Source organism: Myripristis murdjan, chromosome 11 (genome assembly GCF_902150065.1).
Source record: "Myripristis murdjan chromosome 11, fMyrMur1.1, whole genome shotgun sequence".
NCBI classification, from domain to species: Eukaryota; Metazoa; Chordata; class Actinopteri; order Holocentriformes; family Holocentridae; genus Myripristis; species Myripristis murdjan.
The window spans coordinates 22,221,365-22,239,640 of record NC_043990.1 but is presented as its reverse complement, the minus strand read 5'-3'; the positions used below and the strand labels follow the sequence as shown (position 1 = coordinate 22,239,640).

The window sequence follows — 18,276 nt, the reverse complement described above, 5'->3', positions numbered from 1 at the left end:
GAAATGAAGATGGAGAGCACAGGTAAGGGGGATAGATGGAGAGTGGGCAAGAGAGATTGGTCTACAGGAGAGAATGACAGTGTGTGCGAATGTGTGTGTCAGTATGTGTGTGTGTGTGTATACTTATTGGTAGAGGTGAGGGAATAGGTTTCGGGATGTGGTTTGAACATTGATACATTATTCATCGGAGCACCTCATCTCAAGCCCTCCACACATAAACACATGCATAAGCCTACGCACGCACACACACACACACACACACACACCTCCAACCCAATACTGAGAAAGCAACTGTCAGTCAGGGTGGTTCAAAACAAATAATTCCCTTCATTTTCAATGTGGATTTTATTTTATTAGTTTTTGCCATCATGACTATCAATTTTATCAATTACTTAAAACAGCTGTGTAATTTTTATGATTAAACAAGCTTAATTTCATCTATCAAAATAAAGGCCAAGTCATATGTGTGTATTGTGGCTATTCGGTCACTGAAAGATAGCTTCAGTCTCAGTAAGCGTGCACACCTCCCTCCTACACTACCAGCCACCACACAAACCCATGTACACCTTCCAAAGGTCATTGTTTCAGGACCCCCAAACTATAACACACCAGAGAGTCTGTCAAAGTGTCCTTGAGTACGGCACTGCTCCTGATTGGCGGCTTGGCACCGGGCATAAGAGTCCATTCTGACCAGGCCTCTGCCACGCTGCTGCCACGCTTTGTCTTTCCGCCCATCTGCTGCTGTGCTCCTCTACACCAGAGAGAGTAAGAGAGACCCACAACCGCCTGAACATGGTTGGTTTTTATAATAGGACTGCAGGATTATCCAATGCATTCTTATTCCCACAGCATCGAATAGCAATGCTTTGGCACGGCCCTTCGCGTCTGAAACCGATGCCAAAGGTGGCACCCCAACTGCTCCCATGGCAGGACTTTCTCACTCTTTATACTGATGCCAAAGGGTGCCTTTAGCTTTCTGATGGGTACCTTTTACATCAGAATCAGACGCTAAAAGGTGCCTTTGGCGTGGTTATACAACGCAAAAGGGCATAACAAAGTGTCGGTATTTGTTGGTCTTGGAATGAGAATGGTTAGATTATCATATATTCTTAGCCAGACTCTTGATATCATGGTTGCAACGATTCCTCTATTCAAATCAAATCAATCAATCAAATAAACTTTATTCTCCTTGGCAGGAAATTTGTCTTGAGCTCCGAGTGCTGATATTGCTGCATACAACACACAATGCACGATGTGTTTTACAAAAGACAGTGACAGCAAGTATACTGGATGTGAACATTAAGCATTTCTGATTAAGGATCAGTCACATTTCTTGCTCCTCTCCCCAGTTATAACAAACATCTCTAGTAAAAATGACACCTGTTGTCATGTCTCCCCATAAAAATATCAAGAGGTCGTTTGGCCTCAGGTGTATTGCACAGACACTACTGAATGATCACAGAAATACTGAAGGAACATTATAGAAATCCAATAGGCATCAGTGTGTCTCTATAACTTTCTTGCATTTCCATGACTACACATTGCTCCTTGTCACTTTGAAGGTTACCCTCCTCTGTGGAATATATAGGCCACAATATAGTGTAGAACTGAGTCTTTATAGTAAATAGTTAAGAGAGTATTATAGGTCCAAGATGAAACTGACAGAAGGGCAGAACAGAGAGAAAAAGGTGCAATCATTAATCTGTCTGCTACTTCAGCACCATGGACAGCGCCATGGATTTACCAATACACAGCACAGACTGCTGATATTTCAGAGGCATATATTCTAACTTGCACAAACTTCAGTCAGCTAAAGGATCAATAAGTCAGGTAGACCAGACTAACATATTCAACTAAACAACCACTCTCCCCCTGCACTCTCTTTGCTGCTAGGGGATGGAGAGGGGGATGGCAGGTTAACAAGGGACATGCAATGTGGTCATTTTGCAAAAAAGGTGATGACATTACCCCTAAAAATCGCTGACTGGATAGCCTAGAGGCAAGGTAAAAATATGCATGGTACCTGAATTCTGATAAAAGGGAATCGACGCATAAATGTTTCCATGTTAAGTCATATGCCACTACATGTTTGCAATATTTAGCTCCAAGTGTCAGGTGTAGACACGTGAGTATTAGATTTTACTTGTATGATGGGTTGGAGGTAACCTGACATTAAACATTATTTACTATGTGTATGCGAGCAATGCAAAAAGATGAGAGGAGAGCCAACAAAGATAAATGCAGATACAAGGGGAGGAAGAGCAATCAATCTGACTCAATATGTAAAATGACACCTATAAGATACACATATTGATCTTGTTGCCTTAATTCCTTAATTCCTCGCTATGGCATACCCAGGTTTTGAATTTTGAGCAAAATCTACTTCTTGAGTTGCCCTGACCATGTCTTGTTCTCAATCTCAAAGGTGCCACTGAAGTGACCAGCATCACCAGGGTCATTGTGAAGCTCAACCCTCTGGATTACATTCTTGCGTTAAGATCTCCTTTGGATGGCGGCTGCATACAAAAAGACAGCTTGCTGATCAAGAACAATGAATATCTAAATAGCCCTGCCATTATCGAGTCGATGGGTACAATACCTCTTCTCTTCAAAGACTCCAGGAGTTCATTAAACTCTCAGTAATAAGAAAGAAAGCAGTTACAGTGAATAAACTGAAGATACTGTTATTCAACCTGACCCCTAATTATCTTTCCCTTTTCTTCACCCATCCATCCCACTTACCTTGGCTTTACCCATCTCTACAACTTTCTGTTTACCTAGTTTTCTGCCTCTACTCTCCTCTAACATTTAGTTTTAAAAGTTGTCTGTGCTTCTAAGTAATTTTCAGCCATGCATAGGAAATAAATTGACTTGTCAATATAAGTACAGATTGCTTATTTCTAGTTTCTTTCTTTCTTTCCCACACCATCTCTCTTTCATTTCCATCCTTCCTTTGGTGCACCATCTTTTCCCCCTTCTCCATTCCCCTCTGCTCTCTTCACCATCCTCTCTTTTCAATAGCTTTCCCACCACTAATCTCCACCCTTTTCTCTTTTCCCCTTACTTCTTTTCTCCTCCTATCATTTTCCCTCTTGCGAGCACTCTTTGCTTCTCTATTACCCCACCCTTGGTTCTCTCCTTTCTCTCCCTCTCCTACTCTCCCTGGCTGTGGGGTGATGTATGGTCCCTGTCAGTGCTGGAATCAATGGGACGCCGGTTGTTTTAATTTAGCCCGGGAGCCCAGCAGATCCGGATCCTCAGCGTCATGGAAGAGCGATGGCAGTGGCCTTTCCTCTCCTCTGTTTTTACTCCCCTCCCCCTGTCCTCTCTCACTCCCTGCATTGATCAACACTTAGCTCCCGTTGGACAAGGCTTTGCGGAGGCCCTCACCATGTGAAGCCTCCGGAGAACAAGAGAGCTCACCTCTTGTCTGTTAACATGCTGTGGATTAGCATCAGTGCCAATCGATGAGCCGCTTCACATTCTCGGACACCCAAGGCTATAGCGTGTTAGCACACCAGTGGTCTTACTCGGATTTGCAACAGTATGTTAATCTGACTTGTGTTGTGCCATTTACAAAAAAGTCGTTCAAAAACAACAAACCTTTTGGGTGAACGAACTGAATCTGAAATGATCGGTTCATTTCGCAGTTCACTTGCGCTCTCATGGCACTTACTCCCTTCTCTCCCAGCCTTCAACACAAGTGTTTTATTTTCAAAAAATCAACAAGGACCACTTGAAATAGCTGCTCCCGTTGAATATATATATATATATATATATATATATATATATATATATATATAAAAAAAAAACTTTTTTTTTTTTTTTTTATTGATTGATTATCAACTACGGTACAAATTTCACAAGTCTAACTTTGGCAGACACTCACTGAATGAGTCATTCAAGTCATTCATTCGCAAGAGGAATGGGCTGGGGTGTGTTCAAGACAGCACATACCCAACTGATTCAGGTTGCTAATATTAAGCTGCAATGATTCAACAACATTGGCCTTAGTCTGTAATTCAGGTATGATATAATCTAGATTGATGTTATATGCATAGGCTAACTTAACACTACTGTGTGCACTGGGATAGTATCATAGAATGCACAAACAAATTACTGCATCGGTGCTTAGATTGCAACTAAATTTAAAATGAGCAAGGTTACATTTAATAATCCCTGATTTCTCACCACCTTTAGTACAATGCATAGTGAAACCTGCAATTATACATATAAACAAAGGGTGCCTGTCTGAGCCTGAGATGTCTCTCAGATTCCTTCACTGCATGTTCAGTGATTGTTCACTTAATGTATGCAGTGAACATGAGTGATAGACAGTAGCTGAGTCACTCAAGCCCACCGCTCTCCCATTCCCTCCCTCTCATGCCTTGAAGTCTTGAAGTAGGACATAGTAGCCGCTATTTCATTTAATAATTAGGTATTATGAAACTATACATGCTGTACACAATAAGGTGTGTACAGTTTGCTAATGGTGTCCAACTCAGTTCTCAGCTCACTGGCTTATCCTTCATGAGAGACTCAGTTCACCAGTTAGCGAGCTGAACAGAAGGTTTGGCCATGTTTCAGTAAAGTGCATGGCGCTGTGCAGTTGGAGCTCCTGTCAAGCCCTGAACGATTTGGTGAACGAATCTTTCCAAGAAATCTTTTTTAATGAACTGAGTCTTAAGATTCAGTAGACTAAAAAGATCTTCTTTGCCCATCACTAAATCTGACACACAAGTGATTAACAATTTCTGAAATGCAAACGGATGGACGGGTGACACTCGCTGCATGATCTAGTAAGCTGTAGGTCCATAAATTCCAGATCAAGTAATGAACATGTATGTCCCTAACTGGCATACATTTACTTTGAAGCAAAGGCATGTATATCACTCCCAATTTAATATTTCATATTAACACAGACCTGCTAAAACATGTGATAGCACATCTTTGAACAAGCTATGGCTCTGGCCTGCAAAATCATCCTGATGGGCATATAAACAATTGATAATGGGCTGAAAGGTAAGAGGTCTGACAAGCTTCATTGGAGCCATGATATGAGGCTCATCAGCCACATTTCTCCTGACAGCTACTCCTCTCCTTCTGTCTCATATCATTTTCCTCCCCTCTGTCATCTCCCTCCCCCCTTCATGGCCACCCATCATTAATACAGATCATCTATCTCCATATTCCCCAATGCCAGGCTTGAGCGAAAGCCGTCATGTGAAGCTCACATCGCAGGCGGAGGCAATTAAAAACCGCTGCAATGAAACAATGGGCTGAATAAAAGGGAGCTTCAAAGAAAATGGAAGAAATGTGCACTGCAAGAAGAAGGGGAAGCAATTAGTGAGGTGGGTTTCACCACAATGGTTCTCATGTTGAGAAATGTGCCCGTCTAGCTGTAAACACAGGCCATGGATAACTGGGCTTGGAACTGATGCGTGAATGATATGACACACAGATAAAAGGTTTGACGCTTTCTCGTTTTTTGTTGAGGACCCGGCACATTTGCATTCAAGAGCGTCGGCTGCGGGAACAATCACAGAACAATTTGTTTTTTTCGCAGAGCAAATTATAGCGAGGGCACGACAGTTCCCTAACGAAGGATATTAATCTCCTTTCGTTAGACTGTTCACAAGTTCTAACTGAACACTTGTTAATTAGAATGTGGAAGCTCTTCCTGATACCATTTAATCCACTGTTCCCAAGTTCTTGAGGGGTACTAATCAAGGGTAATGGGAAACACGCGAGAATACATGACAAGCCACAGCAGAAAGACGACAGTAAAAAAGGTGGCAGGTGCCATCGGGTTGAAATTAACATGGTGGAACACAATAGGTGGAAAGAGGAGGGTTGGAGGGGTTGGCGGATGGGGGATAGGGGTGGTGAGGTGAAGCTAGTGTGGTATTGGAGAGCACCTGTGCCTCTCCCTGGTCTGTGGTACACTCCATTTAACATTACAGCACTGTGAATTTGCCAGGGGGAACCAGGCAGAGGAACTGTTAACTGTTATTTCAAGCTGTCAGTTTGGATCTGTGTCACGCAATGCCTTGTAGGGCGCCCCTGTTTATGACATGAGAAGAGTGTAGGTGGTATATAAGGGTAAACAGACAGACATAGATAGACAGACAGATCCTCCATTTATATGCCTCTTCACGGCTGTCACGTAACAGAGACAGAGAAAAAAGGTAAATTATCATGTTTAGCTGTTTATGGCAAGACTTGGAAACAATTTAAGGAATGAAAAGAACAAACCCATGACAGTATGTGAACAGACACAAAGACAAAATGTATGATAATGATTCTGTTGTGGAGTGAAACTGTTATGTGAAAACACAATTCCAGCTACTCTTTTTTCATCTTTCTTTTACATCCCAGTGGAATTCTCTGCAATAATTGTCTGAGCATGCACCAACTAAAATATGCATGTCTAGGCAACACACACACACACGCACACACACACATGCATATGCACACACAGCCCCGTTCAAGGCTCACAGGGTCTTCTCTGCTGCTCGCACATTTTGGCAAAGACTCCCTGCCTCTCCCCCCTTTTCCTACATTTTCAATTTAGCAAACTTAGATAGTGCCTAAAAGGGATACAGAGCACCATATTTTGGGATATTTAACACACTTCATACACAGAATACGTAAAATAAAAGTTTCACGTTGCATGAAAAACGAATGCAACGTGCACTTAGACACCTGCAATTAACAGAAACTTAATCTGATATTTGCCGTACTGAAAGAGATTTCAAAGGTCACTGAGGATTATTTGCTTCTTTAATTTATTTCTGAGCTAAAGTTAAAATCGAAATGGAAATGGTAATGATAAAACGCTGTGCTCCCATAGCCAGGAGTACACATATCTCTACGAGCAGGAAAACAATTAAAAATGTACCCATTTGTATCTAGATAGGAGCAGCTCATTTCTCATTTAAGTTGCATTAATGTTTTTTGTTCTGCATTAATGGGTTGCAATTAACTACTGGACCAGGATAGAGCAGTCTTCAAATGCAAAAACAGACATTATGTAGATATGCCCTCCTTGAAAATGAATTCAAAATCAATAACAGGCTAAAGCGAGCTGGTGTTTATCTTAATAAGTGCTCTGTGGTGACCACTGATGGCTTTCAGTTTCTTTTCTAAAAAGGACAAATTAACACGGAAAATGCTGACTTTATTAACCTGCACGATAATCAACAGAAACATCCTGAATGTAATGGGGAACATTTTTTGCCTCTGCTTGCTGGACACTGACAGACTAATCCGACGGTGTGCACTGCAGACAAACACACGCTTTGACAAGCTGTCACAAGGATTAAAAAAAAAGACTGAAAAGAATCAAGGAAAAAGGGGAATGTGGAGAAAATACAGATCTACCCATGATATTAGTACCTGACTCTTTCTACTCTCCCTGCTACCTTGGAGACGGGGCACAGGCACATGCTTGTACATGCAACACTGTGCACCAAAAGTGTAGAGAGAGAGAGGGGAAGAGGTTAGTGGGCAGTCTGACATTTCAGGCGAGTTCCTGCTACAGTGTGGATACGTCATATTATTCTGCCAGACACATCTATCAAAGTCGGGGAGTTTTCTAACTGCAGACAGTAAAGCAATTATCACTTCATTACATGACCCTGTGTGGGTCTCTCTCGGTCTATAACCACCATTTCCTTGGAAACCAAGTGCAGAGTGCAGCTATAAACACATGCACTAAAACATGAAGGTACACACTGTGGACGCAAGCCTGGACTTGCACAAACATACCAGCACAGACAGACGGACAGAGACACACACACACACACAATATGGAAACATACATTCCAAGCTTTAAAGGTCTATACTGACATGAGCTGACCCTAAAAGAAACACAAAGGTGGAAAATGCTGGAAAACACACTAGTTTCTGCCATTCAGCAGCTGCTGTGGTAGGGAAGCAAATATGGATCATTAATATTTTGAGCTTGGGAAATGATGTTCACAAATAATTTCACAAGTGTTACAGCTGTAGAAATATTTTGTGCATGTGTGAAAAAGTTTTGCGCACAGATAAAATTCACACATCTGTAAAACGTTTTTGCAGCTGCAGGAATAATTTGTCTCATCTAGGGTGTTGGAAGAGCCACAGCCGTAAGAACACTCGGAATGACTGAGGAGAGCCCACATGTGCTCTGCAGAGACCTCGACTTGCCCTGATTGGACAGCATGACCTCCTCTGATTGGATGGAAAAATGCTCTTTCCAGTGCTTAGTTTTTATCATGCTTGCATTTTGTAGCTTGTAACTTCACTGTTGCACACATAGGTAGGAAATTTGTATGTCTTTCAGACATTGTGAAGCCTCAGTGTTGAAAACATTCCTGCACAAATGTTAATCACACATACACAAAAAAATTCTACAACTACAAAAAAAAAAACTGTTCACATTCAGATATCTGCACGCACTTTGCTTTTTCACATGCACACAAGACATGACATACAAATGCAGGCCGTGAAATTATATGCTCAAAATATTAATGACCCTTACATGCTTCCATACTGTGATAGGTGAGGTTCACTGGTGAAACATGCCTATTTCCAAACCTATTTGAGAATGCCAGAAGAGAAGACTAGTACTTTTGTGAAAACACGCCGGTCCGGGGAGAGGGAGACATGGAGGGAGATGGAAAAGCAGTGGGTGTTGGATAGTGGTCAGACACACAAAGACACTTTCGAGCACACACTGTTGGATGCACTCACACATACACACACACACACACACACAACATACTTACCCTCTGGGTAGTGAGAAATGTCAAGAAACACACACCATGCTGTCAGTCACTGGCTCAAAATGGAATTGTATGAAACAGGAGCCCTCTCCCTGCAAGCTACGCCACCGCAGGACGCAGCATCCAGAGCACATCATCAGTGCCCCTGCGGCTAGCAAACAGTCATCACAAACATGGAGCTGCAGGACTCAAACACCCCCTTCGACAAAGATCGCACCCCACCCCACCTCATATCCGCCCCCTCAGCCATCATTATGTCCGGGTTAGTTGCTTAAAGGCCAGGGACTTCATTTGGAAGAGACAAAAGTGCTTGCATGGACACAATGCTGAATTACTGCACAGGAAATGTTGTGCCTGCTGCTTGGCCCAAAGGCATGGATGTGTTTGTCTGCAGCAGAGCGGACCACCTAGAGCACTGCTGATGGTGGTGAAAGAGAGAGAGAGCAACAGTGAGAGAGTGAGTGAGAGAGAGAGAGACATGATGTGAAGGTAATGACGAAATTTGCAGCCTCCGGGGTTAAAGGAAAAAAAAAAATCAGGCGAAAACTCTCCCATAAGCCTTACAGGCAAGGGGTAAGAAGTGAGGGAGGATAGGAGTAAATGGGAAGATAAAAGACTGTACACTGTCATAGAGATCTGCACTTAGCCAGGAGACCTTTAAAAAAAACACAACCCCAGTGAGGGCACCTGAAGCAGTGACAAGACATTGTGGATTTTAATTGAATTCTTCATACTAATTGACAAGAAGCTGGAGGCTAGTGGACAATCAGTGTTTCTTAATACATAAAGGATCTGAAGCCAAAAAAATAAAAAAGTCTCCATCCTTTACTTGCTAAACTACCGCTGTCACATTGCTGTAAGCCCTTGTACAATGATTCAACTAAAGTGCACATTATATTTGGTCAAAATGCATCCAGAGTGCATCAGTTATCGAGGGAAGTCATTATGGAAATGTCTCTTGTAGCCAGAACTGGCAGCTTCATGGGTATGGCAAGCCAAATAGGCCTAAACTAGAAAAGGGGTATAAAACAAATGTATAGCCACAATTACAATTTTAGCTTTTTAGCTAATGTTAGCTAAAACTCCTGGTTAAGGTTAGGAATTTTTAGTGAGCTGAAAACAAATTCCAGTTTTGCTTGAACATGGGTCTCTCACAGGAAGTCCATGTGTTAGACCCATCGGCCGTCCGCCTACCTCTGCATGCCGACTCTGTCCCTCCCTTTAAACTATGTCACATTACTGCCCTTTCACACAATCTTGTATTATTCACGCTTCAGTGACACAAAATAATGCTCTGACATGCTTTCCTCTGATGGATCGGCGGCTCTATTCCACGATTCGCCTTGGTACTGGGCTGCCACAACAGTATGACAAGAAGGTCCAAGCAGCAGAGCAAAGCACCCCACGTGGCCAGAGTTAGAAATGAGTCCTCTGATTTAACAGGTGAAACACAAGAATTTGAATTTTGCAAAATTTGTCACTGAAAAAAGCTTTGTGAATCACGATGTCACTGATGGACAGTCCCATCCATATTTATTTATTCTTTTATTTGACTATTTGAATGGTCCATCCAGACAATGGCATGCTGGAAGAAATGAAAAGACACGGCAGAAATATGCAATACAATACTGAAATATGCAATGCAATACTTTGTGCTGACTGGCATCTCTGGAGGGCTGATGCAACCTCATGAACTTAAGATATGCATGAATATAACAAGAAAGCCAATTTCTTGTCACAGTGTTGATTCTTATTTGCTACAGATGCATCTAACAGCAAAAATCTATGTACGGTTCTCTGAAAACCTCAATATTCAACAACCAGCTAAGTCGCTCTGACAATGACCTTCCCTCTGTCAGGTTTTGTCCATAGTCTGCTTACTTCACTTGGTGCAGCCTTGAAGCTAAAAAAAAAAAAAAAAAAAAAAAGTGAACAGAACTTCTTCATACATCCCACTGTGGACTGAAGACATAATTTTCAACACTTTACAAAAACCACATGACTGCATAAGATTCCAGCTGCAGGTAGTGGTTACCTGTAATATTTCCATTTGAGCCAACATTGTTAGAAAAATACCACTAACAAAGCACATTGGGTGCATTTTTTTTTTCATTGCAGTGACATTCATGGCAAATTATGCAACTCCAAAGGTTGGAGCCTGCAAAATTCCCTCTGTCATGTATTTCTTGAAGGCTTCATGGGGAGAGTGCATCGGCAGGTGGAATACAAGAAGACAAGTATTTGCTTCTGGGAAGATTCAGCTTCCCTTGAGGAGAAACTGGATCTGTGGCTAGAGATTTTTTTAATGGCAAAAATACATAATACATTCACCCCTATAAAAGGAACTAAGGCTTCAAAAAACAATGGCGCTGAATAATAATCTGACATTATAAGTACATGAACATGACAAATTTGACATTTATTTTTTGGTATAGATTACTGTAGATTGTGCAGGTAAATTTTCCAAATGTCAACTGGCTGCATGCTTTATTTACAAGTTTATTGGTGTTTTCTTTTATCCCAGACGTGTATTGAAAGACGTTATTTTTCATACCTTGACATGTTTCGACGGCAAGCTTCCGTCTTCAACAGAAGGTCACACGGGTGAAGTTGTGTGACGTGTTTTTATCAGCTGATGTTACGTCGAAACATATCAAGGTATGAAAAATAACATCTTTCAATACACGTCTGGGATAAAAGAAAATACCAATAAACTTATCATAAGTGAAGACATAATGAATCCCATGCAGTTTTGCTTTATTTATACTAATAATACAAGGCCAGGAATTGTTCATCACATGTCTGAGGGAATCTACTGCATAATGCTCAGCCTATCTGCTGCTTCTCCAATGGTAATATTTGCCTCCTTTGAGTGAATTAAAATAAATGTATATATTCAACATATACAAGTTCAAACACAAAATTTTAATTTAAATACCAAAATTAATCCACATTAATGTTTATGTGCACTTTAATCAGCTGTTTCTGGAGTGTGTGATTGCTGACATCTTCAGCTCTGACAGGGGCTGTTGGTTGCCCACACATCTGTTGGTGTAGCCTATTTGAAAAGAAATGTGAGCCCACTCCTCTGTGGACTACACAGACAGAAATCATTATGGCCACCCACACATACCTTTGTGTGCAAGGCTGCAGAGAGTGAAGACACGAAGTAAACAATTACAACTGGCAAACACATCCATCACTCCAAGTTCAACTGCTTACCAAAAAAGACATTTATTGAAAGAGTGTTGCCATCCTGCAGATTAAACTTAATTCCACATCCATTAAACATCTGTAGAAAACCTGACATACAAAAAGGACAAGAAAAATGAACAGTGATATGATTGTCATTACTTTCTAACCTCCCGTTCTCAATGCCAGTTGGTGGCCCTTTTCATGGCCCTCACTGATATCACTGATAACACCCATGGACTGGCCACAATGACCTGTTTCGCCAAGATGATCTGCGGATTGACTCTGGAAATCGCAAAAAGATAAAAATTTTACTTTTGGATTAAAAGCATCACTTTTTCAGTAAGGCATGGGCTTTTTATTTTTTGGAGCTTTGATGGAAGGAGAAGGCTGCATGCTGTAATATCTGTCAGCACTTGTCTAAGAAGTGAGAAATTTGTAATGTAAACCAGCTAATGAGATACTTTGACACATACTCCCAATCTGATAAGCCTCCCTTGGTGGAAATGGAGTTTAAATTGAACTGGGCCGACAGTAAAGTAGGGGGATGGGCCGTAAAAGCAAGAGCAACATGTGAAATTGAGAATAGATCAGTGGAGGGCAGAGTGAGCTGTTGTCGATCAACATCCACCTGATGGGAAATCCATTCCCAACAAGCCAAAAATATGAACAAAAATGACAAATGAGCAATTTTTGGGAGTCTCTAAATGTTTAACCTAATACTATTAATTAAAGCATTGAATTATACCCAGCTCAGCATCCATAGCAGACATTCAAAGGACATAAAGAACAGAGTATAGAGATCTTTTTTTGTTTGTTTGTTTGTTTGTTTTGGTCTTGTCAGCCCTCTGCCTATGATTTATTCAGTAGTCTAAAGTAACCTTGCTATTGTGGAAAGGGTTCAGTTCCTTGGTTGAAGCAACACATTAACAAGGAAAAAGGGAGAGGGAGACCAATTTAAAAAAATAGATAGATAGATAGATAGATAGATAGATAGATAGATAGATAGATAGATAGATAGATAGATAGATAGATAGATAGATAGATCTATGTTAAACCTAAATGCATGAAAATTACCCCTAACTTATATACAAAGAAAAAGTAATAAAAACATGTCACAGAAAGTTGAGCTTGGCTGGTGCTGCTCTGCTACATCCATGTTCTAAGTCCTATTACTGGACATTAACATCTGCAGGCCTGGTGTGAGTTCAGCTTGCAGAGAGTTTTCTGCAAAGACGCCATCACTTCCCTTGGAGAGACAAGGATTCCGCTTGCAGCACAGGCTGCGAGGTGGCTCAGTTTTTCCTCTTGCATGGATCAAGCTGAAAAAAGTTCTTGAGCGGATCCACTTCAAGCCTCAGATCGCAGCCCACACCTCCACGCTGCCTCTGCCACGAGTTTGTTGCAAAAACAGCATCCTTGGAAGGCAGAGAGCAGATTTCTGGTGGTAACGCAACACAGTCTGAACTTTGCTTTAAGGCCACAACAGAGCAAGCAAAGCTGACGTGGAGCAGATGACTTTAATTTCTACTCCCGTGTTAACCTAAGCTTTTTTTCCCCCACGATCCTTTAGCTTTGGACAAATGTATTAAAAACACCCCAGAGGACCAGAAAATACACCATATATTGCATAGTATTTTTAATTCTTGCTGAAAAACAGAGATGACATGAGGTCAAATTTGAGATTCTTGATTGATAATCAAGTTTGTTAGTAGAGAATTTTTCCATTTATGTAAAACAAATATGTGGTTTTGATGTTAATCTTTCATGAGTCAAAAAGTAAGGCATTATTTCTAGACCGACCATTTTGCACCGACATTCAGCAGGGACCCAGGGAGAGATTCATCACAAAAAGCAACAGTAGTTTAACCTCCTCAACCTTGAAGCTTCCACAGGTTGGTTTGTCATTGCTGCACAACCGAGCTCTGCTCAACCACCCCAAACTTAATTTTAACAGGGGAATATGTATAAAATAATACATAAGACACACACACAGACACACAATAGATATTTTCTATTTGATGTAATGGGGCAGCCACAATCTTGGGTCTGATCATCTTGGGTTTGAATATTTCACTCAATACAAGCGTGATGCAGCTCCATTAAAGCACTGCAGCCAGCGGATACAAACTATGTGTGGGCCACGGTCATCCAATATGGAATGAGCTAAACTAAAGTAAAGTCAAAGTCCCTTTTAAGAGAAGTCGGAAGCGCTAACACTGGAAGCTTCTAAGCTTGTTACACTGAAAATGGTCAAATGTGTGTCCCATGCTTTCCAACTCTTCTGATTTTCCTGCCCTTCTCCCACTGTTCTCCTACAGTTTCATTTCCTCTGATTTTCTCCAACATTTTCATCAAATTTCAGAATCTGCCGATCCTCTATATTTCCTTAGAAATGGCATCACAGCTGTTTCTGAACGGTCAACAGAATAAATTAGAAAATACAGCCTGCATTGTTTTCTTATTGGCAGGTCTCTCTTCCAATTACTCTGATCTTCACTGAAAACACATTGTTTTCTGTCAGAGGGAAAAGAGCTTCATTTCTAGGGCTATAATAACTGAAATTTTCCTTGTAACAGTCCCACCATGAGAACCACGTACTCACCCACTAAATTACATGCTTATTCCACACATTTGACAGTTGTGTCAAAACTGAGAGAGAGCTGTTGAAAGATAGGGGACAAAAAGAGAGGGACGGTGAGAGAGAGACAGCACGAGGGAGAGAGACAGACTGGTGCAAACAGACAAGCTTGTACTGATGCTTCTCAGCACTTAAGTATCCTGTCGAAAACGACGTAGAAAATCACTGAATAAAGTAAAAGTATAGGAAGGTGGGAGATCGAGTTCCATCAAAAGGTAAAATTATAGCAATTAACAAAGAACTCCTGAAATGCAACAAACATCAGAAATTGATATGGAACAGTGAAATAATATGGATGACGGTCACAGTAGGATAACATGTGGCACACAGCCACCCAGGTATAGGCTGGGAGTCTGCCTCAGATTAATTCATAACTTGTCTAGAGATGGCTGTGCCTGTGTAATCCGTATCACCAGGAGCTCTACGCTGTGGCTTAACCATGGTTGAGAGGACTCTCCCCAGCTAGCCATAAATCTGTGGCTTTAGCTGCCGAGAGAGCCAACACGAGCCTCTCCCTGCCTTGTTATCTTTATGTCCTCCATTGTGAGCGCGCTGATTAAAAGGTGCTTGATTTAAAGTGGCCTCCCTTTCCTGCCTTTCCCTCTCCCCGTTTCAGATTTTTCGCTCTCTCATTCACATTCTGCTTTTCTAATTCTCTCTCTCTCTCTCTCTCTCTCTCGTTCTCGCTCTCGTAACGCTTGACTTCCCTAAGAGCATCCAATCATGGCTCTACACAGTCACAGCTCAGACACACATACACACACACACAAACACACACACTCAACGTGCACAATCAAGAGGAGGAAGCTGCCTCCTATTATCATGGCCATGTCATAATTATATAGAGACTGCTATTCGGGATTGCTTCCGCCTGTTGCAGCTTGGAAAAGAAACAAAGACATTTAGAGAAAAGGTGAGGAGTCATGATGTAAGACAGATGTGGAGTGATTCTTGTGGAGAAAAAGAGAGATTAAACTATGTCAAACAAGAGAGACAATTGGATGGAAAAAGAGAAAGAGGAAGAGAGAGAGAGAGAGAGAGAGGAGGCCTAGAGTCAAGAAAATAAACAACAGAGCAGAAATGAGCAGAATGTGAGCATTGAGCAGTAGAGGGAGAATATTGATTCCATCTCAAGTGTATTAATAGGACCAAGGCACTCTTTAATTTTGGGGGGGAAACGCTTGTGAATCACATTATCCGCCTCCTATAATCCATCTCAGGCCCTCCAGACCCCAGGTCTTGTTTCTAAATTAGTGCAAAATTTTTGCCATGACAGCAGAGGCTCGGCGGTAGTCACGGCAACACCTGCTGCATTGGGATGATACTGTGTCGTCGGTGGGGAGGGGGTGGGGTGGGAGGACAGACAAAGGGTGAAGGAGTCATGATACTTCATTAAAGTGACACACTTGGCTGATTTTCTCCTTTCCTCTCCTCTCCTGGACGTCTCTCCTCCTTGGCCTCTGTCACCCTCTCTGTCTTACACTCATCTCGAAGAAAACACTGTCCCTTTGTGCCATTTTCTTCCTATATTTTCTCTCTTTCTTGTTCTCTTTTTTCAACATATCTGTAAACACGTGCATTATATGAAATGCATTTTTGCAGCACAGGATAGACTATTCTACACACCAGCATCTGCCTTTTTTGCATGTTTTTTTCAGCAGTCTCCATCCCTCGATGCATGTGGGTGCATTTGTATGCCAGAACCATCAACATCAACCACTGAGCCACCAAACTCCTTTTCTCCTCTATCTCTTCCCTGTGCCCAGCTTGGCCCAAGAGTCCTGGCTTGCCTCTCCAAAGATAGTTCCCTTCTCTTCTGTCTGCCTGGCTGCTCTGCTCTGGGCCCCAGGGCTCTCTCCAGTGCGACTGCCTGGGCGTTGCTCCACATGACATGTCCATTTGCAAGACGTGCTCTTCCCCAACTTGCAAGAACAACAGCCCCCACAGCCACCCAGAGTGCTAGCCAGCACCAAAGAAACAGGGAAAAGTTTTTAGAGGGTAATAATGAAGCTACTGAGAGAAAATATATGCTTTTAAACCAGGGACACCAAAAATACTTGAGTCTGATTCCTATTCCAGTTGGTGGTAACACAGTGCCTCAGTAACACAGTAGTAACTAAAAAGTGTTTCGAAGCCAACCATAACAACAATAAACTAATGACTGCCCAAACCGGTGGTGTTACGTTAAGCTTACTATGTTGGCCATTACTTTATGCATGCATAAAGGTGCATGGGCCTTAATTGGGTCAGGTGTGCAAAAGTAGAGCTGGAACAAAAACCTGCAGGACAGGGGGGCCTTGAGGACTGGTTTGGGAACCACTGCCTTAACCTCTTCAGCTCCAACATATCGTCTTATGGAGGCTATAGCAGGCTCAGTTTTGAAGCTAGTGAAGATACTGGTGTCATGGAACAAGACGACCTAAGAAATTCATTGATACCAAGTAGGCCTATGTCATGCTGATGTCAGCAACGTAACTATTGCTTCAAAGTTAAGCAACATTTTAGCCATGGAAAAACTAGCATGGTTATTTTCAAAGGAGTCCCTTGATCTCTCACCTGAAGATAGTGAGTGAAAATGGGTTTTATGGCCGCCCATGGGTCTCCTCTTTGCAGACATGCCCACCTTACGCTAATGTCATGCTGTTTGGGGCAGTTTTTTGCATGCAGTACAAATGTGTTTTGGAGTTGCTTAAATTGGGTATGACTAGAAAGCTGACATTCTTGTGGATATTGTGGATCTCCACATAGTAGCCATCTCTTTTTAGTGAGACCATTGTTTTAAACTTGGCATCATAAAATGACCTATAGTGACCTCTAGGATAATCACAGCCTCATGAAACTTTACAAACACAAACTAGAGACCTAGGCCCTTCAGAGGATGCATGGTTTCAGTACATATATTGACTGTATGGACGACTTTCTAAGCAATTTCCAGAACAGAATACTTGCCATCCAGTCGTCAAAAAATGCAATTTTTTCTTTGTCTTTCTGCAAATGTCAAAACTTTTTGATACCAATTTTTTCTATGGTGTTCCTTCAAGTCTTGGGTTCTGTCCCGCAGGCAGGTGAGGTTTTTGTCTCTACACTGTGTGTGTCAGTTAAGAAGTGGAATAGATGCAAATGTGAACAAGGCTAGACTTGGGAGACTTTCAGAGATACTCTTTCTCCGTCTTTCACACACAAAAAATACATGATTTGTGTTTTGATACAGTAATTTTTCCAGTAGCCTAAAAGCCTTTGATAATTTTTCTTTTCTAGTTTTTGCTAAGCAAGAATTTTGTGCAAAAATAGATGAGGGTCCCAAGTACAGGGGGTTGCTTTTAATGATTGAGGCAAATAAATGCCTGTGCTAATAATCTAAGGGACCATAAATTCACTGCTTTTGTTAATGTTTTTTGTTTTTTTTGTTTGTTTTTTTAGACATGACATTAATGAGCTTACCTATCAAAATAGCTCTCCATTTTCTGCAAAGCCAGTGTTAGACTTGCAAAATCACACAGTGAAATAGTAGTTATAATTAAATCCGCCTCTCCCTCTTGAAATGACAGCTTGTTGGGCTTCTCTAAAATCCACAAAAATCCTTTGGCCTTCCCGGGGTTTATGGCTGAAGTGCCTCATGACACAAGTCTTTACGGCTGTCAGACCTGTGGGACAAGTTAAGCAGTGATATAC

The 18,276-nt window shown here is 41.6% G+C and overlaps 1 protein-coding gene across 3 annotated transcripts in view; it reads right to left on the bottom strand.

The window, feature by feature from the left end:
* The window catches only part of col16a1 (collagen, type XVI, alpha 1), a 111,647-nt gene extending 104,154 nt beyond the window's left edge, over window positions 1-7,493 (bottom strand). For all 3 annotated transcript variants that reach the window (XM_030063557.1, XM_030063559.1, XM_030063560.1), the window contains exon 1: window positions 7,399-7,493. In XM_030063557.1, coding sequence (XP_029919417.1) covers window positions 7,399-7,458 — 60 coding nt within the window. In that variant the 5' untranslated portion in view covers window positions 7,459-7,493. The remainder of the gene's footprint in view (window positions 1-7,398) is intronic.
* Window positions 7,494-18,276: the final 10,783 nt, after the last annotated feature.